Source organism: Carcharodon carcharias, chromosome 8 (assembly GCF_017639515.1).
Source record: "Carcharodon carcharias isolate sCarCar2 chromosome 8, sCarCar2.pri, whole genome shotgun sequence".
NCBI lineage: Eukaryota > Metazoa > Chordata > Chondrichthyes > Lamniformes > Lamnidae > Carcharodon > Carcharodon carcharias.
Genome location: NC_054474.1, coordinates 110,470,372 through 110,497,399, shown reverse-complemented (window position 1 = coordinate 110,497,399; position 27,028 = coordinate 110,470,372). Strand labels below are relative to the sequence as shown.

Below are 27,028 nucleotides of genomic sequence, written 5' to 3'. Positions count from 1 at the left end.
CGCAGCACTCTGTTACACAGTAACAGTAACGCAGCACTCTGTTACACAGTAACAGTAACGCAGCACTCTGTTACACAGTAACAGTAACGCAGCACTCTGTTACACAGTAACAGTAACGCAGCACTCTGTTACACAGTAACAGTAAGGCAGCACTCTGTTACACAGTAACAGTAACGCAGCACTCTGTTACACAGTAACAGTAACGCAGCACTCTGTTACACAGTAACAGTAACGCAGCACTCTGTTACACAGTAACAGTAACGCAGCACTCTGTTACACAGTAACAGTAACGCAGCACTCTGTTACACAGTAACCCAGCACTATGTAACACTGTGACAGTAACCCAGCACTGTGTAACACAGTAACAGTAACAGTAACGTAGCACTTTATAACACTGTAACAGTATCCCAGCACTGTGTAACACAGTAATAGCAGCGCAGCACTTATAACACAGTAACAGTAACCCAGCACTGTATAACACAGTAACAGTAACCCAACACTGTATAACACAGTAACAGTAACCCAACACTGTATAACACAGTAACAGAATAGCCCAGCACTGCATAACTTAGTAACAGTCAACCTGCTCTCTATAACACTAACAGAGTAACATAGCCCTGTATAACGCAGTAAAAGTAATGCAGCACTGTGTAACACAGTAACAGTAACACAGCACTGCATAAGAGAGTAACAGTAACCCAACACTGTATAACAAGGTAACAGAATAGCCCAGCACTGCATAACTTAGTAACAGTAAACCTGCTCTCTATAACACTAACAGAGTAACATAGCCCTGTATAACGCAGTAAAAGTAATGCAGTACTGTGTAACACAGTAACAGTAATACAGCACTGTATAAGAGAGTAACAGTAACCCAGCACTGTATAACACAGTAACAGTAAGGCAGCACTGTATAACACAGTAACAGTAACGCAACATTCTGTAACACAGTAACAGTAATGCAGCACTGTACCAGACTGTCACAGTAACCCAGCACTGTGTAACACTGTGACAGTAACCCAGCACTGTGTAACACTGTGACAGTAACCCAGCACTGTGTAACACTGTGACAGTAACCCAGCACTGTGTAACACTGTGACAGTAACCCAGCACTGTGTAACACTGTGACAGTAACAGTAACGCAGCACTTTATAACACTGTAACAGTAACCCAGCACTGTGTAACACAGTAACAGCAATGCAGCACTGTGTAACACAGTAACAGTAACCCAGCACTGTGTAACACAGTAACAGTAACCCAACACTGTATAACAAGGAAACAGAGTAGCCCAGCACTGCATAACTCAGTAACAGTAACCCAGCACTGTGTAATAAAGTAACAGTACAAGTACCGCAGCACTGTATAACACAGTAACAGTAACCCAGCACTGTGTAACACAGTAACAGTAACCCAGCATTGCATAACAAAGCAACAGAGTAGCCCTGCACTGCAAAAATAAGTAACAGTAACCCTGCACTCTATAACACAGTAACAGAGTAACATAGCCTTGTATAACACAGTAAAAGTAATGCAGCACTGTGTAACACAGTAACAGTAATACAGCACTGCATAAGAGAGTAACAGTAACCCAGCACTGTATAATACAGTAACAGTAACACAGCTTTGTATAACACAGTAACAGTAACATGGCTCTGTATAACACAGTAACAGTAACACAACAATCTATAACACAGTAACAGAGTAACCCAGTACTGTATAACAAAGTAACAGCAACACAGCACTGTATAACAGAGTAAAAGTAACCTAACACTGTATAACACTGGGTAACCCAGCACAAAAACAAAAATACCTGGATAAATTCAGCTGATCTGGCTGCATCTGTGCAGAGGAGCACAGTTAATGTTTCAAATCTGCCTGACTCTTCAACAGAAGTAAGGAAAAATAGAAAAGAGGTGAAAAAAAGCTGTTTTAAGGGGGGGAGGGGGGGCAGGACAAGAAGAACTGGCTAGAGGGCCAGTGATAGGTGGAGATAACCAAAAGATGTCACAGACAAAAGGACAAAGAGGTGCTGAAAGTGGTGATATTATCTAAAGGAATGTGTTAATTAAGGGTAGAAAGCAGGATGAGCAAGGTACAGATAGCCCTAGTAGGGGTGGGGTGGGGTGAAGGAATCGAAAAAGGCTAAAAGGTAGAGATAAAACAATGGATGGAAATACATTTAAAAATAATGCAAATACGTGGGAAAAGAAAAATCTATATAAATTATTGGAAAAATCAAAAAGGAGGGGTTAAATCGGAAAGCAGATGGGGATGGAGGAGAGACTTCTTGATCTAAAATTGTTGAACTCAATATTCAGTCCAGAAGGCTGTAGAGTGCCTAGTCAGAAGATGAGGTGCTGTTCCTCCAGTTTGCATTGAGCTTCACTGGAACAATACAGCAAGCCAAGGATGGAAATGTGGGCATGAGATCAGGGTGGAGTGTTGAAATGGCAAGCGACTGGGAGGTCTGCGTAATGCTTGCGGACAGACCGAAGGTGTTCTGCAAAGCAGTCATCCAGTCTGAGTTTGGTCTCTTCAATGTAGAGGAAACCATATTGCGAGCAACAAATGCAGTAGACTAATTTGAGGGAAGTGCAAGCAAAATGTTGCTTCACTTGAAAGGAGTATTTGGGCCCTTTGACGGTGAGGAGAGGGGAAGTAAAGGGGCAGGTGTTGCATGGGAAGGTGCCATGGGAGAGGGTTGAGGTGTAGGGGGTGATGGAGGAGTGGACCAGGGTGTCACGGAGGGAACTATCCCTACGGAATGCCGCCAGGGGGGCGTGAAGGGAAGATGTGTTTGGTGGTGGCATCATGCTGGGGTTGGTGGAAATGGCGGAGGATGATCCTTTGAATGCGGAGGCTGGTGGGGTGATAAGTGAGGACAAGGGGGACCCAATCATATTTCTGGGAGCGAGAAGAAGGTATGAGGGTGGATGCGCAGGAGATGGGCCAGACACGGTTGAGGGCCCTGTCAACCACCATGGGTGGAAAACCTCGGTTAAGGAAGGAGGACATGTCAGAGGAACTGTTTTTGAAAGTGGCATCATCAGAACAGATGCGACGGAGGCAAAGGAACTTGGAGAATGGGATGGAGTCTTTACAGGAAGCGGGGTGTGAGGAGCTGTAGTCGAGGTAGTTTTGGGAGTTGGTAGGCTTGTAATGGATATTGGTGGACAGTCTATCACCAGAAATTGAGACAGAGAGGTCAAGGAAGGGAAGGGAAGTGTCAGAGATGGACCATGTGAAAATGATGGAGGGGTAGAAATTGGAAGCAAAATTAATAAATTTTTCCAGGTCCAGACGAGAGCATGTAGCAGCACTGAAGTAATCATCGATGTATCAGAGAATATTCCACCATTTCCGCAACTCCAGCATGGTTCCACCACTAAACACATCTTACCTTCACCCCCCTGCCGGCATTCCACAGGGATCGGTCCCTCCAATGCACCTTGGTCTACTCGTCCATCACCCACTACACCTCAACCCCCTCCCACGGCACCTTCCCATGCACTCGCAAAAGGTGAAACAACTGCCCCTTTTCTTCCCCTCTCCTCACCGTCCAAGGGCCCAAACACTCCTTTCAAGTGAAGCAGCATTTCACTTGCACTTCCCTCAAATTAGTCTACTGCATTCATTGCTCCCAATGCAGTTTCCTCTACATTGAAGAGACCAAATGCAGACTGGGTGACCACTTTGCAGAACACCTTCGGTCTGTCCGCAAGCATTACACAGACCTCCCAGGCGCTTGCCATTTCAACACACCACCCTGATCTCATGCCCACATGTCCATCCTTGGCTTACTGTATTGTTCCAGTGAAGCTCAACGCAAACTGGAGGAACAGCACCTCATCTTCTGACTAGGCACTTTACAGCCTTCTGGAGTGAATATTGAGTTCAACAATTTTAGATCATGAACTGTCTCCTCCATCCCTATCCCCTTTCCGATTTCCCCCCTCCTTTCTGTTTTTTCCAATAATTTATATCGATTTTTGTTTTCCCACCTATTCCCATTATTTTTAAATGTATTTCCATCCATTGTTTTATCTCTACTTTTTAGCCTTTTCTGATTCCTTCACCCTACCCCAACCCCACTAGGGCTATCTGTACCTTGCTCATCCTGCTTTCTACCCTTAATTAGCACATTCCTTTAGATAATATCACCACCTTCAACACCTCTTTGTCCTTTTGTCTGTGACATATTTTGGATATCTCCACCTATCATTGGCCCTCTATCCAGCTCTTCTTATCCCACCCCCCACCCCACCCCCTTAAAACAGCTTATGTTTCACGTCTTTTCTATTTTTCCTTAGTTCTATTGAAAAGTCATGCGGACTCGAAACATTAACTGTGCTCCTCTCCGCAGATGCTGCCAGACCTGCTGAGTTTTTCGAGGTATTTTTGTTTTTGTTTTGCATTTCCAGCATCCGCAGTTTTTTGCTTTTATCTTAGGGTAACCCAGCACTGTATAACACAGTAAAAGAGTAGCCCAGCCTGTATAACTAGGTAACAGTAATGCAGCACTGTATAACACGTAAAAGGGTAACCCAGCCTGTATAACACAGTAACAGTAAGGCAGCACTCTATAGCACAGTAATAGTAACAAAGCAGTGTATAACACAGTAACAATAACACAGCACTTTATAACACAGTAACAGTGTAACCCAGCACTGTATAACATACTAACAGGGTAACCCAGCACTGTATTACACAGTAAAAGAGTAACCCAGCCTGTATAACTAGGTAACAGTAATGCAGCACTGTATAACATAGTAAAAGGGTAACCCAGCCTGTTTAACTAGGTAACAGTAATTCAGCAGTCTATAGCACTTTAACAGTAATGAAGCACAGTATAACACAGTAACAGTAACACAGCACTGTATAATACGGTAACAGTAACACAGCACTGTATAACACAGTAACAGTGTAACCCAGAACTGCATTAGACAGTAAAAGAGTAACCCAGCCTGTATAACTAGCTAATAGTAATGCAGCACTGTATAACATAGTAAAAGGGTAACCCAGCCTGTTTAACTCGGTAACAGTAATGCAGCACTGTATAGCACTTTAACAGTAATGAAGCACTGTTTAACACAGTAACAGTAACACAGCACTGTATAGGACAGTAACAGTAACACAGTACTGTAAAACACAGTAACAGTGTAACCTAGCATTGTATAACATACTAACAGGGTAACCCAGCACTGCATTAGACAGTAAAAGAGTAATCCAGCCTGTATAGCAAGGCAACAGTAATGCAGCACTGTATTACACAGTAAAAGAGTAACCCAGTCTTTATAACAAGGCAACAGTAATGCAGCACTGTATAACACAGCAACAAAGTAACATAGCGCTGTATAACTCAGTAACTGTAACCCAGCACTGCGTAACACAGTAACATTAACGCAGCACTGTACAACACAGTAACAGTAACCCAACACTGAGTAACACAGTAACCCTAACCCTGCACTGTGTAACACATTAACAGTATCCCAGCACTTTGTAACACAGTAACAGTAACCTAGCACTGTATAACAACGCCACAGAGGAGCCCAGCACTGCATAACACAGTAACAGTCCACTGTATAAGTACAGTAAAAGGGTAACCCAGCCTGTATAACACAGTAACAGTAACCCAGCACTGTTTAACACAGTAAGAGTAACCTAGCACTGTATAACACAGTAAAAGGGTAACCCAGCCTGTATAATGCAGTAACAGTAACACAGCACTGTATAGCACAGTAACATTAACAAAGCACTGTATTACACAGTAACAGTAACACAGCACTGTATAACACAATAACAGTAACCTAGCACTGTATAACACACTAACAGGTTAACCCAGCACCGTATTACACAGTAAAAGAGTAACCCAGCCTTTATAACTAGGTAACAGTAAAGCAGCACTGTATAACACAGTAAAAGGGTAAACCAGCCTGTATAACACAGTAGCAGTAAAGCAGCACTGTATAGCTAGGTAACAGTAATGAAGCACTGTATAACACAGTAACAGTAACGCAGCCTGTATAACACATTAACAGTAACGCAGCACTGTATAACACAGTAACTGTAACGTAGCACTATATAACACAGTAATAGCAACACAGCACTATATAACACAGTAACAGTAATGCGGCACTCTATAACACAGTTACAGAGTAACCCATCATTGTATAACATAGTAACAGTAACCCAGCACTGCAAACACAGTAACAAAGTAAGTCAGCACCGAATAACACAGTAACAGTAACACAGCACTGAATAACACATTAACAGTTACACAGTACTTTGTTACACAGTAACAGTAATGCAGCACTCTATAACACAGTAACAGTAACGCAGCACCCTATAACACAGCAACAGTAACCCAGCACTGTATAACACAGTAACAATAAAGTAGCACTGTATAACACAGTAACAGTAAAGTAGCACTGTATAACACAGTAACAGTAAAGTAGCACTGTATAACACAGTAACAGTAAAGTAGCACTGTATAACACAGTAACAGGAACACAGCACTCTATAAACAGTACAAGTAACACAGCACTGCATAATACAGTAATAGTTACACAACACTGTATAACATAGTAAGACAGCCCTGTACAACACAGTAACAGTGACACAGCATAACACCAGAACAGTAATGCAGCACTCTAAAGTACAGTAACAGAGCAACACGGCACTGTGTAACACTGTAATAGAGTAACAAAGCACTGTGTAACAGTAATAGTAATGTTGAAATGTATAATGCATTAGCAAGTAATGTAGCACTGTATAACACATTAACGGAGTAACACAGCACTATATAACACAATGAGAGTAAGACAGCACCATATAATACAGAAACAGAAATGCAGCACTGTATAACACAGTAACACAGTTACCCAGCCTGTATAACACAGTAACAGAGTAACACAGCACTGTGACATCCACTAGAGTGACACACACTTTATCCACACAGAGAGATGCCTACTGCATCCAGAGTGAAACCCATTGCATTCACAAAGCGATATCAACTCCACCCAGAGTGACAACAAATGCATCCAGAGAGGCATACACTTTATCCACAGGGTGACGCCATCTTTATCCACAGAGTGACACTCACTTCATCCAGAGTGACAGCCACTGCTCCACAGAGTGAAGCCCAGTGAATCGAGTGATGCCCACTGAATCCAGAGTGATGCCCACTGCATCCAGAGTGATGCCCACTGCATCCAGAGTGACACACACTTCATCCACAAAGCCATACCTACTGCATCCAGAGCAACACCCTCTGAACCCAGGATGGAAGCCACTGTGTCCAGAAACAAACCCAATGCATTCACAGAGTGACACCTACTGCATCCAGAGTGATGCCCACTTTATCCACAGGGAGGCACCCACTGCATCCAGAGTGACACCCACTTTCTCCAGAGTGATGTCCACTTCATCCAGAGCGACATCCACTGCAACCACAGAGTGACACCATGCAACCAAAGTAGCACCCACTTTATCCACAGTGACAACCACTTTATCCACAGAGTAACACCCACTGCATCAAGAGTGACATCCACTGCATCGACTTTGACACCCATTGTATCCACAGAGTGACATGCACTGAATCTAGATTGAAACCCATTGCATCCACAGAGTGGTGCTCACTGCATTCAGACTGACTTTCATAGCATCCAGAGTTAAATCTACTGCATCCAGAGAGACACCCACTTTATCTACAGAGACACACACACTGCATTTAGAGTGACACCCACTGCATCCAGAGTTACATCCACTGCATCCATAGAAATATCCATTTTCCCCACAGAGAGACACCCATGGAATTCAGAGTGTCACCCACTGCATCCACAGGGTGAAAACAACTGTATCCACAGAGTGATAGTGACTGTATCCACAGAATGACATGCAATGTAACCACAGAGTGACATCCACTGAATTGAAAGCGACACTCACTCAACGTAACCACAGAGTGCCACCATTGCATTCAGAGTGACACCCACTGCATCCACAGAGTGACATACATTGAATCCAGAGTGAAACCCATTGCATCCGCAGAGTGGTGCTCACTGCATCCGAAGTGATGTTCAGAGCATCCAGAGTTAAATACACTGCATCCAGAGAGACACCCACTTTATCTACTGACGCATACAGTATTCAGAGTGACACCCACTGCATCAAGAGTGACACCTGCTTTATCTGCAGAGTGACACACACTGTATCCAGAATGAATGACACCCTCTGCACCTAGGGTGAAACCCACTGCATCCAGAGTGACACCCTCTGCATACAGAGTGAAACCCACTGCATTCACGGAGTGATGCTGACTCCATCCAGAGTGATGCCCACTGCATCCAGAGTGAAACCTACTGCATCCACAGTGATGACCACTGCACCCACAGAGTGCCTCCCAATGTAACCACAGAGTGACACTGCCTGCATCCAGACTGAAATCCCCTGCATCCAGAATGAAACCCACTACATCCAGAATGAAACCCACTGCAATAAGAGTCACACCAACTCCATCTAGAGTGACTTCCATTGTCTTCAGGGTGATACCCACTGCACCCAGAGTGCCACACACTCCACACACAGTGACAATCACTTCATCCAGAGTAACACCCACTGCTCCACAGAGTGGTGCCCACTGAACCCAGAGTGATGCCTACTGAATCCAGAGTGATGCGCAATGCACCCAGGGTGACACCCACTTCATCCAGAGTGACACCCTCTGCATCCAGAGTGGAAGCCACTGCATCCAGAGAGAAATGCATTGCATTCACAGAGTGACACAGACTGCATCCAGAGCGACACCCACTGCATGAAGAGTGACACTCACTGTATCCAGAGTGACACCCACTGTATTCAGGCTAACACCCACTTTATCCACAGAGTGAAACCCACTGCATCTAGAGTGAAACCCACTGTATTCACATAATGACACTGACTCCATCCAGAGTGACACCCATGGCATTCAGAGTGACACCCAGTGCACCCAGATTGACACCCAATCCTTCCAAGGTGACACCCACTGTCCAACAGAGTGATGCCCACTGAATCCAGAGTGATGCCCACCGAATCCAAAGTGACACTCACAGCATCCAGAATGACACCTACTACATTCAGAGTGAAGCCCACTGCATCCACACTGACTGTACCCACAGACTGACACCCACTGCATCCACAGAGTGACACTGACTGTACCCACAGAGTGATATCCACTGCATCCATAGTGACACCCACTGTATCTACAGAGTGACACCCACTGCATCCAGAGTGACACCCACTGTATCCAGAGTGACACCCACTGTATCCAGAGTGACACTCACTATATCTACAGAGTGACTCCTACTTTATCCACTGAGTGACTCCTACTTTATCCACTGAGTGACACCCTATGTGCCCACAGAGTGACACCCAGTGTATCTGCTGATTGACCCCGTAGTATCAACAGGGTGACACCAACTGAATCCACTAGCAACACCCATCACATCCACAGAGTGACACACACTAAATCCACAGAGTCACATCCACTGTACCCGCAGAGTGACACCCACTGCATCAAGTGTGACACCCACTGTAACCAGAGTGACATCCACTGCTCCCAACAGTGACACCCAGTGCATCCAGAGTGATACCCACTGTCTCCAGAGTGACTACATCTACAGTGACACCTACTGTATCTACAGAGTGACAGCCACTGTATCCAGAGTGACACCCATTGCATCTAGAGAGTGACATCCGCTGCACCCAGAGAGGAGCACCAACTGCATCTAGAGAGTGACAGCCATGATATCCACAGAGTGGTTGCCACTGCATCAAGAGTGACACCTAATGCATCCAGGGTGACACCCATTGTTACCACAGAGTGACACTCACTGCACCCACAAAGTGACAACCAGTGCATCCATAATTTCCACAGTGACATCCACTGCATCCAGAGTGATTCCCACTGTATCTTCAGAATGAAACTTCACTGCACCCACAAAGTGACGCCCAGTGTACCAGAGTGACATTCATATTTTACCTATTATAAACCAACAACAATTAATATTTATATGGTGCCCATAACATAATAGTCATCCCACAGTGCTTTGCAGGAGTGAACAAAATATGACCCTGAGCCACATAGGGAGATATTAGGTCAGGTGACCAAAAGCTTGGTCAGAGAGGGAGGTTTTAAAGAGTGTCTTAAAGGAGGAGAGTGAGGTGGAAAGGTTTAGGGAGGGAATTCCAGAGCTTGGGGCCCAGGCTGCTGAAGGCACAGCCGGCAATGGTGTAGTGATTAAAATCAGGGATGTTCAAGAGGCTGGAATTAGAGAAGTGCAGATATCTGAGGGGGGTGGGTGTGGGTTGGATTGTGGGGCCAGAATTTACTAATTTATCAATCAATCCATCAATTTCACTTTTGAAATGTTCAGTTGACTCTGTCCAGTCCCATCCTGAGGGAGAGAATTCCAGATTTCACCTCCTCTTTGCATGAAGAAGTGTTTCCTGACAACACCCCTGAATGGCTTGGCTCGAATTGTAAGGTTATTTCCCCTAATTCTGGAATCTCCATACCTAAGCGCCTCAGCAGGAAATCTCTATCTACCCTGTCAAATCCTTCAACCATCTTAAAACCCTGAATGACACAATTCCTTATACAAAAATGTCTATATTTTAAAAAATATGTAAGTATATATTTCTATCAAAGCCGAGGCTGTAGTTTCCACCTATTTATAAATGACTTGGCTGAAGCAATGTATCATGATGACACTAAGTTAGATGGAGCACAGTAACTATAATAGAGACATTGCCAGGTTAACTGGGGAAGCGCAATGTCTTCCGCTCTTGATCTGAGATAGATAGATCACCATTTTCTAAGCAACAAGAGCTCAGAACTGTGGAGGAACACAGAGAGATTTAGGATTTCAAGAACAGAAATCACAAAAAGCTTATGGACAGACACAAAGGTTAATCTAAAAGCCTGCGGGAGTGTTGGCCGCTATCTCCAGGAGCTGGAATACAAAGGGAGCAGAGTTATGTTACAATTATTTAAAACCCTGGTTACAGTCATCTGGAGACTGAGTTCAATTGTGAAAACAGCACCTCAGGAAAGATATACAGGCTGGGGGTCGGTGCAGCACAAATTCAACAGAACAATACCAGAGCTAAAAGGGTTAGATTCTGAAGACTGGTTACATTGACCAGGGGTGAGGTTTCCTGGTCCCTCCAGTGGCAGGAATCATCAAGGTTTATATTCCTGTTCTCATTTTGATGATGATGCTCAGCTCCTACCTTGCCGTTACTCTCCATGGCTGATGCTGAATGGACTGTGTCTCCATAGAGTCCAAACCGTGGCATTTTGTGACCCACCACACCTGCCACAACCATACCAGTGTGAACACCTATAGGGAGACAAACAGGAAGTGAAGGCTTGGAATGGCTGGGTCTCCCACCAATCATTCCCAAAACTCCCAACAATTATCCCAAAAACTCCCATCATTCACACCGCTCCCACCAATTATTCCCAACTCTCCCACAAATCATTCAGACCGCTCCCACCAATCATTTCTACCCCTCTCACCAATCATTCCCAACTTTCCCACCAATCATTCCCACCCCTCCCACCAATCATTCCAGCTCTCCTACCAATCAATCCCAAAACTCCCACCAATCATTCCCACTGCTCCCACCAATCATACCCACTGCTCCCAATCATTCCCACTGCTCCCACTAGTCATTCCCAAAAATGCCACCAATCATTCCCACCCCTTCTGCCAATCATTTCCAACAATCCCACAAATCTTTCCCAAAACTACAACAATCATTCCCAAACTCCCACTAATCATTCCCATCGCTGCCACAAATCATTCCCAACATTCCCACCAATCATTCCCACTACACCTACCAATCATCCCCAACAGTGCCACCAATCATTCCGAACGCTCCAACCAATCATTCCCAACATTCCCAACAATCATTACCAAAACTCCCACCAATCATTCTCCAACACTGCCACCAATCATTTCCAATGCTCCCTCCATCATTCCCAATCTTCCAGCCAATCATTCCCAATTCTTCCAACCAATCATTCCCAATGTTCCCACCACTCATTCCTTCATTCCCAACACTCCCACCAATTATTCCCAATGCTCCCACCAATCATTCCCAATTCTCCCACCAATCATTCCTAAAATTCCCACCAATAATTCCCACCGCTCCCCTCAATCATTCCCAAAACTCACACCAATCATTCCTAATGCTCCCACTAAGCATTCCCAATGGTCCCACCAAACATTCCCAATGCTCCCACCAACCATTCCCAACACTGCCATCAATCATTCCCAATGTATCCACCAGTCATTCCCAATGCTGTCACCCATCAATACCTACTGATTCGCATTGATTTAATCTTGCATTTTCCCAAGCAGAGGCAGACTCACCAACGCGGATTTGGATATTGCTCCCAGTGGATGGATCTTTCAGGTGGTCGATTGACCGTACCATGTCCAGAGCCATGTCACAGATGTTATGCGCATGATATTTGGTTTTCTCCGGAACTCCTGCAACTACCATATAGGCATCTCCAATAGTCTCCACCTGTACACATTGGATTAGAAAATGAGCAGGAAGCCAGGCACAATTCCACCCCATATCCTGTTAGAATACAAGAGCAGGGAGGTTATGCTGCAACTGAATAAAACACCAATTAAGCCACAACTAGAGGACTATGTAGGGCTCTGGTCACTGCACTATGTGAAAGACATGATTGCACTAGGGAGGAGACAGAGGAAGTTTACAAGGATGTTGCCTGGAATGGAGAATTGGAGTTATGAGGGAAGATTAGATAGGCTGGGCTTGTTTTCTTTGGGACAGAGGTTGAGGGGACATCTCAATTAAGTGTATAAAATGATTTGGGATCTAGATAGAGTGGATAAGAAGACCAGTTCCCCTCAGTTGAGGGGTCCTGAACCTTGGGACACTCATACAGAGTTAGAGATAGGATCTTTAAAGGGGATTCAAGGAGAAATGTTTTCCCTGTAATGGTGGTGAGGATCTGGAACTCACTGCCTGAAAGGGTGGTAGAGGCAGAAATCACATTTGAAGTACCATAACCTACAAGCCAAGGACCAAGAACTGACAAGTGGGATTAGACTGAATGGTTACTTGTCAATTGGTACAGACATGGTGGGTAATTGGGCCTCCTTTATGGTTGTAAAGGTTTCTGATTCTGACCCAGTTACACTTATCTACTGGGATTATACTCAGTCTTACTCTAACAATGGGGTTCTGATAGAATCAGAGCCTGTCTACTGTGGTCAGATTCATGCAACTCACCCCCCTCAATCTGCTGTTTTCAGACCCATTTACACCCTGCCTACAGGGATCAAACCCATTCACATCCCAGCCAAAATGAAAAAGGTGGAGGAATAGCCATTATAATAAAGGATAATAAAGGAAGGGGAGAGGCAGGAGACAGGAAGAATTTCAGGTTAGCAAAACAAGAATTAGAATCAATGTAGATCCAATACATGATCGGACTGGGGTCAAGCAAGGCTGTGTCATTGCACTGACACTCTTCTCAATCTTCCTCAACGCAATGCTCCATCTTACCCTCGGCGCGCTCTCTGTTGGAGTGCAGCTAAACTACAGAACAAGAGGGAACCTGTTCAACCTCCGCTACCTGCAGGCCAGATTCAGTTTTGTCCCATCGTCTGCCATTGAACTACAGTGTGAAGACGATTCTTGCATCTGCGCACACTCGGAGTCCAAGCTCCACACCATCGTCAACACCTTCACTCGAGCATACAAGAGCTTGGGCCTTACACTAAATATCCGAAAGACAAAAGTCCTGTATCAGCCCGCCCCCTCCACACAGCACTGCCTCCCCCCCCAAGTTATCAATATCCACAATGAGGCCTTGGACAACGTGAACCACTCTCTATACCTTGGAAGCCGACTTTCAACAAGGACAGACATCGATGATAAGGTTTAACATCGCCTTCAGTGTGTTAGCGCAGCCTTCAGCCACTTGAGGAAGAGAGTGTTTGAGGACCAGGACCTCAAACCCGGCACCAAGCTCATGGTCTACAGAGCAGTAGTGATACCCACCTCCTCTAGGGCTCAGAGATGCGGACTATGTAGAGCAGTCACCTCAAAACTCTGGAGAAGTACGACCAGCACTGCCTCCGCAAGATCCTGCAAATCCATCGAAGCATTGATCACACTCTATCAGCTCTGTTGGGCAGCCACATCGCCCACAAGCTTGACACGAGATTCCCGAAACAAGCGCTCTACTCAGACACGGCAAGCGAGCCCCAGGAGGGCAAAGGAAACACTTCACAGACACCCTCAAAACCTTCTTGAAAATATGCAACATCCCCACCAACACCTGGGAATCCCTGGCCCAAGACTGCCCAAAGTGGATGGAAAGCATCTGGGAAGGAGCTGAACACCTCAAGTCTCATCACCAAGGGCTAGCTGAAGCCAAGCGTTGGCAGCAAAAAGAGCAAGTGGCAACCGGGCACCCCACCCACCCGTTCCTCCTACCACCGTCTGCCCCACCTGTGACAGAGGCTGTAGGTCACACATTGGACTCTTCAGTCACCTGAGAACTCATTTCTAGTGTCAGCAAGTCATCCTCAACCCTGAGGGACAGCCTAAGAATAACATGAAGAAGTAGGGTGTAGTTAAGGAACAGAAGGGAACTAAAAACATTCGTGGGAGTTTATAGGCTCTCCGACAGCTGTTGTAGTGTTTGTTGGGTTAAAAATCAGGGAAATAAAGGTCAATGTAATAAGGATAATCACTTTATCATGGGCACCTTTCACATTCATATTGACTCATCTTCAAATGTTCCAGCATACAAGGTGTTTATGGAAGATAGGAAAGGAAGGAAAGGGGGAGGGGTGGCAGTAGTGATTAAGGAGAACATTACAGTTCTTGAAAGAGGGGTCAAGAACAGAATCTATTTGGTTAGAACTAAGAAACTTTAGAGAAACGCTAATGTTGCTGGGTATAGTCTATAGGCTATCAAATAGTGGGCAAGATATAGAAAACAAATTAGCAAGGAAATTACAGAGATGTGCAAGAATCGGTATATTGGGCAGGGGGGTGGGGGTGCGGATTTAATAATCCGAATACAGACTAGGATAGTATTGGGGTAAAGGCCGGAGAGGGGCAAGAGCTCCCAGAGTGTGTTCAGGAAAATATTCGACAGCTGCTTGTTTCCAGTCCAACAAGGAAGCAGGCATTGCTAAAGATTTTTAAAAAAACTATTTTTTCATGGGGTGTGGGCATCACTGCCACATTTCCAAAGCCAGCATATTTTTCCCATCCCTAATTACCCTTGAAGTGAGTGGCTCACTCGGCCATTTCAGAGGGCAGTTAAGAATCAACCACATTGCTGTGGGTCTGGAGTCACATGTAGGCCAGACCAGGTAAGGACGGTAGATTCCCTTCCCTAAAGCAACATTAGTGAACCAGATGGATTTTTGCAACAGACAAATATAATTTCTTGGTCACAATTACTGAGCCTTACTTTTAATTCCAGATTTATTAATTGAATTTAAATTCCACCAGCTGCTGTGGTAGGATTTGAACACATGTCCCCAGAACATTTGCCTGGGTTACTAGTCCAGTGACATTAGCACTACACGACCATCTCCCCCTAATGAGGGAGGTCAAGTGGATCAAGAGTCAGACCAGGGACATTTAGGGGACAGTGATCATTGCATCACAAGTAAGGAACAATCGAGAGTAAGAGTAATTAACTGGGGGAAGCTAACTTCAATGGGATAAGAATGCATCTGACCCAGATAAATTGGAATCAAAGGTTGGCAAGAGAAACTGTAGCTGCATAAGGAGAGATGGTTTGGCCACAGTTAAGGTGTGTTCCCATGAGGGAGAATCCAGAGATCCCAGGATGATGAAAAAGATAGAGATTAACATGAAGAAGAAAAAGTTTGCTTATGGCAGATGTCAGGTTGATAAAACAACAGAGAACCAGGCTGAACAAAGAAGGTTCAGGGGGTTAAAACAAATAAGAAGCAAAGAAAGATCATGAGAAGAGACTGGCAGCTAACATACAAGGGAATCCAAGTGTCTTCTCAAGACATATAAATAATGACAGGGTGGTAAAAGTAGGGTTAGGGCCAATTAGGGGCCTCAGAAGGGATTTACACATGGAGGCAGGGGGCATTGGCTGAGGTATTAAATGGATATTGCATCTTTCTTTACCAAGGAAGAAGATGCTATCCAGGTCACGGTGAAAGAGGAGGTAATTCAGACACTAGAAGGATTTAAAATTGACAAGAGGGAGGTATTGGATAGGTTACCTGTGGGACCGGAAGAGATGCATCCAGGGATACTGAGAGAAGTGAGAGTGGAAATTGAAGAGACATTGACCAGAATTTTCCAATCCTCTTTAGATACACGAGTGGTGCCACAGTGGAGAATTGAAATTTTTCTACCTTTGTTCAAAAAATGATTAGAGTCAAAATTAACAATCACTGAGACAAATGTGGATTAATTAAGAAAAGCCAACGTGGATTTGCTAAGGACAAATAATGAGTAGTTTTTTTTAAGGGGTGACAGAGAGAGTTGATGAGGGCAATGCTGTTGATGCGGTGTACATGGACTTCCAAAGGACATTTGATACAATGCTGAACAACAGCAAAATTAAAACCCATAGAATGAAAGGTCAGGATATGGAATTGGCTGAGTGACAGGAAACAAAGAGCAATGTGAACTTTTGTTTTTCAGGCTGGAGGAAGGTTTATAGTAGGGTTCCCCAGGGGTCAGTGTTGGGACCCTTGCTCTTCATGATATATGTTGATGACACAGATCCTGGTATACAGGGCACAATTCTCACAATTTTTGGATGTGACAGAACCTGAAAGCATTGTGAACTGTGAGGAGGAGAGTGGAGAACTTAAAAAGGACATGGAAAGGTTGGTGGGATGGGTGGGCAAGTGACAGATTTAATAAAGAGGAGTGTGAAATGATTCATTTTGGTAGGAAGAACATGGAGAGACAATGTAAAATAGACGGTACAAATCTAAAGGAGCAGAGAGATCTCGGTGTACATATGCATGGATCATTGAAGATGTCAGGACAGGTTGAGAAAACTTGCACAGTAAATGGTAGGGCACTGAGGAGTGCGAAGGAACAAAGGGATCTGGGAGTTCAGATACAGAGTTCCCTGAAAGTGGCGTCACGGGTAGACAAGGTTGTAAAGAAAGCTTTTGGCATACTGGCCTTCATAAATCAAAGTATTGAGTATAGGAGTTGGGCTGTTAAGGTGAGGTTGTATAAGACATCGGTGAGGCCAACTTTGGAGTATTGTGTGCAGTTCTGGTTGCCTAACTACAGGAAGGATATCAGTAAGATTGAGACAGTGCACAGAAGATTTATTAGGATGTTGCCAGGTCTTCAGCAGTTGAATTACAGGGAACGATTAAACAGGTTAGGACTTTATTCCTTACAGCGTAGAAGAATGAGGGGAGATAAGATAGAAGTTTACAAAATTATGAGGGGTATAGACAGAGTAAATGCAAGTAGGCTCTTTCCACTTAGATTAGAAGATATAAACATGAGAGGACATGACTTTAGGGTGAAAGGGGAAAGGTTTAGAGGGAACATTTGGGGGAACTTCTTCCTTCACTCAGAGAGTGGTGAGAGTGTGGAACGAGTTACATTCTGACATGGTAAATGCGGGCTCACTCTTAAGTTTTAAGAATAAATTAGATAGATACATGGATGGGAGTGGTCTGGAGGGTTATGGACTAGGTGCAGGTCAAAGGCACTAGCAGAATAATATTTTGGCACAAACTAGAAGGGCCGAATGGCCTGTTTTCTATGCTGTAGTGTTCTATGGTTCTATGGTTTTATGGGATACTGGGCTTTATTAACAGTGTAACAAAATAAAAATAGCTGGAAAAACTCAGCAGGTCTGATAGCATCTGCAGAGAGGAACAATTAACGTTTCGAGTCCATATAATTTTTCATCAGGACTGGGGAAATATAGAAATGAGATAAAATATAAGGGGGTTGAGGGAGGTGGGACAGGTAGAGCTGGATAGAGGGCCAGTGATAGGTGGAGGCAAAGAAGAGATTGCCAAAGATGTCATAGACAAATGCACAAAGGGGTGTTGACGGTGGTGATATTAACTAAGGAATGTGCTAATGGTGATACTAAGGGTAGAAAGCAGGACGAGCAAGTGACAGATAGCCCTAGTGGGGGGGTGGGGTGGGGGGAAGGTATCGAAATAGGCTAAAAGGTGTAGATGAAACAATGGATGGAAATACATTTAAAAATAATGCAAATAGGTGGGAAAAGAAAAATATATTTAAAAAATATAAATTATTGGAAAAAGGGGGGTCAGAAAGGGGGTGAGGATGGAGAAGAGAGTTCATGATCTAAAGTTGTTGAACTCAATATTCAGTCAGGAAAGATGTAAAGTGCCTAGTCGCAAGATAAGGTGCTGTTACTCCAGTTTGCGTTGAGCTTCACTGGAACATTGCAGCAAGTCAAGGACAGATATGTGGGCATGAGAGCAGGGTGGTGTTGAAATGGCTAGCGACAGGGAGGTCTGGGTGATGCTTGCAGACAGACCGAAGGTGTTCAGCAAAGTGGTCACCCAATCTTTGAGTAATCTGGGGGCAACCTGCAGGAGAGACAGCTAGGCACATACTCAGAACTCCAACACATGTATTATTGATGGTGATGAGATGGTGGAAGGGGAGCCTCAAGGTGTCGTGGCCAAGAGCCATCTGCTAGCCTCGGCGCCACACTTAGTTGCGCCTCCTTGCCATGGATGTTAAGACCCGTGTGTTATTGAAAGTGATGGACGCCGAATGTGTCCAAGGTGGCCGTTGGGGGAGAGGGTTGGGAGCAGCCATACTATCTTCTGGTGACTGATCACCAGTAGAGTGGACAGGAGCCCCTGGAAGCCTCAGATGGGCTACTGTGGTTGGGGTGCAGTGTGCGCGTGCAGAGTACATTTTTCCTACATTCTATTCCTCAGCTAATAAAGGCAAGTCTGGCTTTTACCTTGTTAAACGCCTTATGTTCCTGTTCTGCTACATTAACCAGCAAGGCCCCTTTAATCATCCTGACTTTCCATGGTCCTACCATTTCTCCTGTATTCCCATACCTTGTTTGTCTTGCTTAAGTGCTTAACCGCACACTTATCCATATAACATTCCATGTGGAATTCCTTAGACCATCTGAGCAGCCTGTGTGTATGCGTGGGTAATGTTTGGGCCTCCACTTGACTATTTACCACCCCACCAATGTTCTTCTCCTTAGGTTCTTGAAGGTTGAGCGCATTATGAGGCTGGGGGGGGAAAGGGATGAAAGGTTTAACTGACAGAACACTAACTGATGCACTGCCCTTGTTGTTAATTTCAGCATCACCACCGCATGGCCGCCAGGAACATGTCCAGAGCACCCCCTCCATACCTGAGGGGCCTCAATTGGCACGAGCGTCACATCAATTCAGTGAGAAAGGCACCAGTGCAGCGACTACCACATCGGCAGGGATTATAACGTTGGCTAGTGTCCTGGGGTACAGTGGAAAGGGCACTTCACAATTGCGGGAGGAGGCGGCACGGACAGAGAGTGCCGATGGCGCCAGCAGCTGGAGGACTACAGGGGACCAGGCACATGCTGGGTCCGGCTGTGATGATAAAACTGTCTGAGGCCCACAGAGCCCAGGACAGTTTTTAATTCCTCAACATGACTGAGACCCACAGTCTCCAGTAGAGTCTTTAATCTCTCACCCTGACTGAGAACCACAGAGCCCAGGACTGTCTTCAATTCCTCACCCTGACTCAGGTCCACAGAGCCCAGGACTGTCTTTAATCCCTCACACTGACTGAGACCCACAGACTCCAGGACTGTCTTTAATCTCTCATCCTGATTTACACCCACAGAGCCCTGGACTCTCTTCAATTCCTCACTATGACTCATCCAAAGAGCCCAGGACTGTCTTTAATCACTCAACTTGACTGAGAACACAAAGCCCAGGAGTGTCATTGATATCTCACACTAATTAAGGACTACAGAGCCCAGGACTGTCCTTAATCCCTCACACTGACTGAGATCCACAGAGCCCAGGACTGACTTTAATCCCTCAAATTGACTGGGGCCCACAGAGCCCAGGAGTTTCTTTAATCCCTCGTCCTGTATGAGGCCCATAGAGAACAGGACTGTCTTTAATCACTAACCCTGACTAAGGCCCAAAGAACCCAGGACTGTATTTAATCTCTCACCCTGACTAAGGCACAGAGAGCCCAGGACTGTCTTTAATCTCTCATTCTGACTGAAACCCTCAGAGCCCAAGACTGTCTTTAATCTCTCACCCTGACTCATGCCCACAGAGCGCAGGACTGTCTTTAATCCATCACCTTGATGGAGACCTACACGGCCCAGGACTGTCCTTTACCGCTCAACATGGCTGAGGCCCAAGGAATTTCCTTAATCCCTCACACTGACTGAGGCACAGAATGTCCAGGACTGTCTTTAATCTCTCACTCTGACTGAGGCCCAGATAGCCCAAGACTGTCTTTAATCCCTAAAACTGTCTGAGGCCCACAGAGCCCAGGACAGTCTTTAATCCCTCACCCTGACTGAGACCCACAGTCTCCAGGACTGTCTTTAATCTCTCACGCAGATTTAGACCCACAGAGCCCAGGACTATCTTCAATTCCTCACCCTGATTCAAGTCCACAGACCCCAGAAATGTCTTTAATCCCTCACCTTGACTGAAACCACAGAGCCCAAGACTGTCATTAATCTCTCACACTGACTGGGGCCCACAGAGCCCAGGGATTTCTTTAAGCCCTCACCCTGTCGGAGGCCTACAGAGCCCAGGACTGTCTATAATCTTTCAAACTGACTGGGGCCCACAGAGCCCAGGGATTTCTTTAAGCCCTCACCCTGTCGGAGGCCTACAAAGCCCAGGACTGTTTATAATCTCTCACCCTGTATGAGGCCCACAGAGCACAGGAATGTCTTTAATCACTCACCCTGAATGAGGCCCAAAGGACCCAGGACTGTATTTAATCTGTCAAACTGATTTAGGCCCAGAGAGCCAAAGAATGTCATTAATGTCTTACCCTGAATGAGACCCACAGAGCCCAGGACTGTCTTTAATCTCTCACCCTGACTCATGCCAACAGAACCCAGGACTGACATTAATCCCTCAGCCTGACTGAAACCCACAGGGCCCAGGACTTTGCTTAATTGCTCAACATGGCTGAGGCCCATAGCGACCAGGAAATTCCTTAATCCCTCACCCTGACTGAGGCACACAGTCTCCTGGACTGTCTTTAACCCCTCACCCTGCATGAGGCCCACACAGCACAGGACTGGCTTTAATCACCCACCCTGAATGAGGCTAACAGAGCCCAGGACTGTCTTTAATCTCTCACGTTGATTCATGCCCACAGAGCCCAGGAGTTTCTTTAATCCCTCACCCTGTATGAGGCCCACACAGCACAGAACTGTCTTTAATCACTCACCCTGAATGAGGCTAACAGAGCCCAGGACTGTCTTTAATTTCTCACCCTGACTCATGCCCACAGAGCGCAGGACTGTCTTTAATACCTTACCCTGACTGAGACACATAGGGCCCAGGACGTCCTTAATCGTGCAACATGGCTGAGGCCCACAGAACCCAGGGATTTCCTTAATCCCTCACCCTGACTGAGGAACACAGACTCCAGGACGGTCTTTAATCACTCACACTGACTGAGGCCCAGAGAGCCCAGGACAGGCTTTAATCTCTCACCATGTATGAGGCTCACAGAGCACAGTACTACCTTTAATCACTCACCCTGACTGAGGCCTAAAGGACCCAGGACTGTATTTAATCGGTCACACTGACTAAGGCCCAGAGTGCCCAGGAATGTCTTTAATCCCTCAAACTGACTGGGGCCCAAAGAATGCAGGACTGTCTTTAATCTCTCACCCTGGCTCATCCAGACAGAGCCCAGCACTGTCTTTAAGCCTTCACCCTGACTGAGACCCACAGAGCCCAGGACTGTCTTTAATCGCTCAACATGGTTGATGTGCACAGAGCCCAGGAATGTCCTTAATCCCTCACACTGTCTGAGGCCCACAGTGTCCAGGACTATCTTTAATCTCTCACCCTGACTGAGACACAGAAAGTCCAGGACTATCTTTAATCCCACACAATGTCTGAGACCCACAGACTCCAGGACAGTCTTTAATCTCTCACGTTGACTGAGACCCACAGGGCACAGGACTGTCTCTAATCCCTCACACTGACTGATGCACACAGAGCCCAGGACTGTCTTTAATCTCTTACTCTGACTGAGGCCAACAGAGCCCAGGACAGTCTTTAATCTCTCACCCTGACTCATCCCCACAGAGCTCAGGACTATCTTTAATCCATCACCCTGACTGAGATCCACAGAGCCCAGGACTGTTCTTAATCCCTCACCCGGACTGAGGCCCACAGTGTCCAGGACTATCTTTAATCCCTCACCCTGAATGAGGCCCAGGGAGCCCAGGTCTGTCTTTAATCCCACAGCCTGACTGAGACCCATAGACTCCAGGACAGTCTTTAATCTCTCACCCGGACTGAGGCGCACAGAACCCAGGACTGTCTTTAATCTCTCACCCTGACTCATGCCCACAGAGACCAGGACTGTCTAATCCCTCACCCTGACTGAGACACACAGGGCCCAGGACTGACCTTAATCGTTCAACACGGCTGAGGCCCACAGAGCCCAGGAATTCCTTCATTCCTCACCCTGCTGTGGCACACAGTGTCCAGGACTGTCTTTAATCCCACACCCTGACTGAGACCCACAGACTCCAGGACTGTCTTTAATCTCTCACCCTGATTGATGCCAAGAGAGCCCAGGACTGTATTTAATCCCTAAAACTGTCTGAGGCCCACAGAACCCAGGACAGTCTTTAATCTATCACCCTGATTGAGAACCACAGTCTCCAGGACTGTCTTTAATCTCTCACCATGATTTAGACCCACAGAGCCTTGGACCGTCTTCAATTCCTCACCCTGACTCAAGTACACAGAGCCCTGGACTGTCTTTAATCCCTCATCTTGACGAACAGCACAGAGCCCAGGACTGTCATTAATCTCTCACACTGATTAAGGACCACAGAGCCCAGAAATATCTTCAATGCCTCAAACTAACTGGGGCCCACAGAGCCCAGGAGATTCTTTAATCCCTCACCCTGTATGAGGCCCACAGAGCACAGGACTGTCTTTAATCACTCACCCTGACTGAAGCCAAAAGAACACAAGACTTTATTTAATCTCTCACCCTAACTAAGGCCCAGAGAGCCCAAAACTGTCTTTAAACTCTCACCCTGATTCAGATGCACAATCTCCAGAACTGACTTCAATCTCACATCCTGACTCATGCCCACTGAGCCCAGGACTGTCTTTAATCCCTCACCCTGACGGAGACCCACAGGGCCCAGGACTGTCCTTTATTGCTCAACATGTCTGAAGCCCTCAGAGACCAGGAATTTCCTTAATTCCACAACCTGACTGAGGCATACAATGTCCAGGACTGTCGTTAATCCCACACCCTGACTGAGATCCAAAGACACCAAGACTGTCTTGAATCCCTCACGCTGACTGAGACGCAAAGAGCCCAGGTCTGTCTTTAATCGCTCAAGATGGCTAATGCCCACAGAGCCCAGAAATGTCCATAAAACCCTCAGCCTGACTGAGGCCCACAGTGTCCAGGAGTATATTTAATCTCTCACCCTGACTGAGGCACAGAGAGCCCAGGACTAGCTTTAAACCCACAGCATCTCTGAGACCCACAGACTCCAGGACAGTCTTTAATCTGTCACCCTGACTGAGGCCCACAGAGCCCAGGAATGTATTTAATCTCCCACCCTGAATCATGCCCACAGAGCCCAGGACTGTTTTTAATCCTTCGCTCTCACTGAGAACAACAGGGCCCAGTACTGTCCTTAATCACTCAACATGGCTGAGGCCCACAGAGCCCAGGAATTTCCTTAATGTCTCACCCTAATTGAGGCACACAATGTACAGGACTGTCTTTAATCCCACACCCTGACTGAGACATAGCAGAGATCCCAGGATTGTCTTTAATACCAAAAACTGTCTGAGCCCCACAGAACCCAGGACATTCTTTATTCCCTCACCCTGACTGAGAAACACAGTCTCCTGGATTGTCTTTGATCTCTCACGCTGATTAAGGACCACAGAGCTCTGGGCTGCCTTTAATCCCTCAACCTGACTGAGATCCACAGAGCCCAGGACTGACTTTAATTCCTCAAACTGACTGGGGCCATCAGAGCCCATGAGATTCTTTAATCCCTCACCCTGTATGAGGCCCACAAAGCACAGAACTGTATTTAATCTCTCAACCTGAATAAAGCCCAGAGAGACCAGGACTGTCTTTAATCCCTCACCCTGACTGAGACCCATAGGGCCCAGGACTGTCTTTAATCTCTAACCCAGACACATGCCCACAGGGCCCAGGACTGTCCTTAATCGCTCAACATGTTTGAGGCCCTAAGAGCCCAGGAATCTCCTTAATCCTTCAACCTGACTGAGGCACACAATATCCAGGACTGTCATTAATCCCACACCCTTTCTGAGACCCACAGACTCCAGAACTGTCTTTAATCTCTCACCCTGACTGAGGCACACAGAGCCAAGGACTGTTTTTAATCCCACAACATCACTGAGACCCACAGACTATAGGACAGTCTCTAATCTCTCACCCTGACTGAGGGACTCAGAGCCCAGGAATGTCTTTAATCTCTCACCCTGACGCATGTCCACAGAGCCCAGGACTGTCTTTAATCACACAAACTTTCTGAGACCCACAGGCTCCAGGTCGGTCTTTAATCTCTCAATTTAACTGAAGCACACAGAGCCCAGGAATGTCTTTAATCTTTACCACTGACTGAGGCACACAGTGTCCAGGACTATCTTTAATCTCTCAACCTGACTGAGGCACAGAGAGCCCAGGACTGTTTTTAATACCACACACTCTCTGCGACCCACAGACTCCAGGACAGTCTTTAATCCCTCACCATGACTGAGACCCACAGTCTCCGGGAATATCTTTAATCACTCACCCTGACTGAGGCCCAAAGGGCCCAGAACTGTCTTTATTCTCACAACCTGACTGAGACCCATATACTCCAGGACTGTCTTTAATTCTTCACCCTGACTGAGACCCACAGTGTCCAGGAATGTCATTATTGACTCAGCCTGACTGAGACCCACAGAGCCCAGGACTGTCTTTATTCTCACAACCTGACTGAGACCCATATACTCCAGGACTGTCTTTAATTCTTCACCCTGACTGAGACCCACAGTGTCCAGGAATGTCATTATTGTCTCAGCCTGACTGAGACCCACAGAGCCCAGGACTGTCTTTATTCTCACAACCTGACTGAGACCCATATACTCCAGGACTGTCTTTAATTCTTCACCCTGACTGAGACCCACAGTGTCCAGGACTGTCCTTAATCGCTCAAAATGGCTGAGGCACAAAGAGCCCAGGAATTTCCTTTATCCCTCACCCTGACTGTGGGACACCGTTTCCGGGATTGCCTTTAATCACACAACCTGAATGAGACCCACAGTCTCCAGGACTATCTTTAATCTCTCACCCTGTATGTGGGCAACAGAGCACAGGACTGTCTTTAATCACTCACCCTGACTGAGGCCAAAGGGCCCAGGACTGTATTTAATCTGTCATCCTGACTAAGGCCCACAGGGCCCAGTAATGTCATTATTGTCTCAGCCTGACTGAGACCCACAGAGCCCAGGACTGTCTTTATTCTCAGAGCTTGACTGAGACCCATAGACTCCTGGAATCTCTTTAATCTCTCACCCTGACTCATGCCCACAGAGCCCAAGAATGTATTTAATCCCTCTCGCTGACTGAGGCACACAGAGTCCAGGACTGTCTTTAATCTCGCACCCTGGCTGAGGCACAAAGTGTCCAGGACTATCTTTAATGTCTCAAATTAACTGAAGCACAGAGAGCCCAGGACTGTTTTTAATCACACACACTCTCTAAAACCCATGACTCCAGGACATTCTTTAATCCCTCACCCTGACTGAGGCACACAGAGCCCAGGACTGTCTTTAATCTCGCACCCTGACACATGACCACAGAAGCCAAGGACTGTTTTTAATCCTTCGCTCTCACTGAGAACAACAGGGCCCAGTACTGTCCTTAATCACTCAACATGGCTGAGGCCCACAGAGCCCAGGAATTTCCTTAAACCCTCACCCTAACTGAGGCACACAATGTCCAGGACTGTTTTTAATCACACACCCTGACTGAGACATACCAGAGATCCCAGGACTGTCTTTAATACCTAAAACTGTCTGAGCCCCACAGAACCCAGGACATTCTTTATTCCCTCACCTTGACTGAGACCCACAGTCTCCAGGACTGTCTTTAATCTCTCTCCCTGATTGAGCCCCACAGAACCCAGGATATTCTTTATTCCCTCACCCTGACTCAGGTCCACCGAGCACTGGACTGTCTTTATTCCCTCGCCCTGTCTGAGACCCACAGTCTCCAGGATTGTCTTTAATCTCTCATGCTGATATAGGACCACAGAGCTCTGGGCTGCCTTTAATCCCTCAACCTGACTGAGATCCACAGAGCCCAGGACTGTCTTTAATCCCTCAAACTGACTGGGGCCCACAGAGCCCATGAGATTCTTTAATCCCTCACCCTGTATGAGGCCCACAAAGCACAGGACTGTATTTAATCTCTCAACCTGAATAAAGCCCAGAGAGCCCAGGACTGTCTTTAATCCCTCACCCTGACTGAGACCCACAGGGCCCAGGACTGTCTTTAATCTCTAACCCTGACACATGCCCACAGGGCCCAGGACTGTCCTTAATCACTCAACATGTTTGAGGCCCTCAGAGCCCAGGAATTTCCTTAATCCCTCAAATTGACTGAGGCACACAATATCCAGGACTGTCTTTAATCCCACACCCTGACTGAGATCCACAGACTCCAGGACTGTCTTTAA

General features: G+C 46.2%; 1 protein-coding gene across 1 annotated transcript in view; it reads right to left on the bottom strand.

Annotated features, from left to right (window-relative positions):
- Positions 1-10,865: 10,865 nt before the first annotated feature.
- The window catches only part of LOC121281479 (soluble guanylate cyclase 88E-like), a 1,149,736-nt gene continuing 1,133,573 nt past the window's right edge, over positions 10,866-27,028 (bottom strand). The window contains exons 15-17 of the mRNA XM_041194423.1: positions 12,417-12,573; positions 11,269-11,378; positions 10,866-10,871 (exon numbers count right to left, since the gene is read on the bottom strand). Of these exons, the coding sequence (XP_041050357.1) occupies positions 10,866-10,871; positions 11,269-11,378; positions 12,417-12,573 (273 nt within the window). The remainder of the gene's footprint in view (positions 10,872-11,268; positions 11,379-12,416; positions 12,574-27,028) is intronic.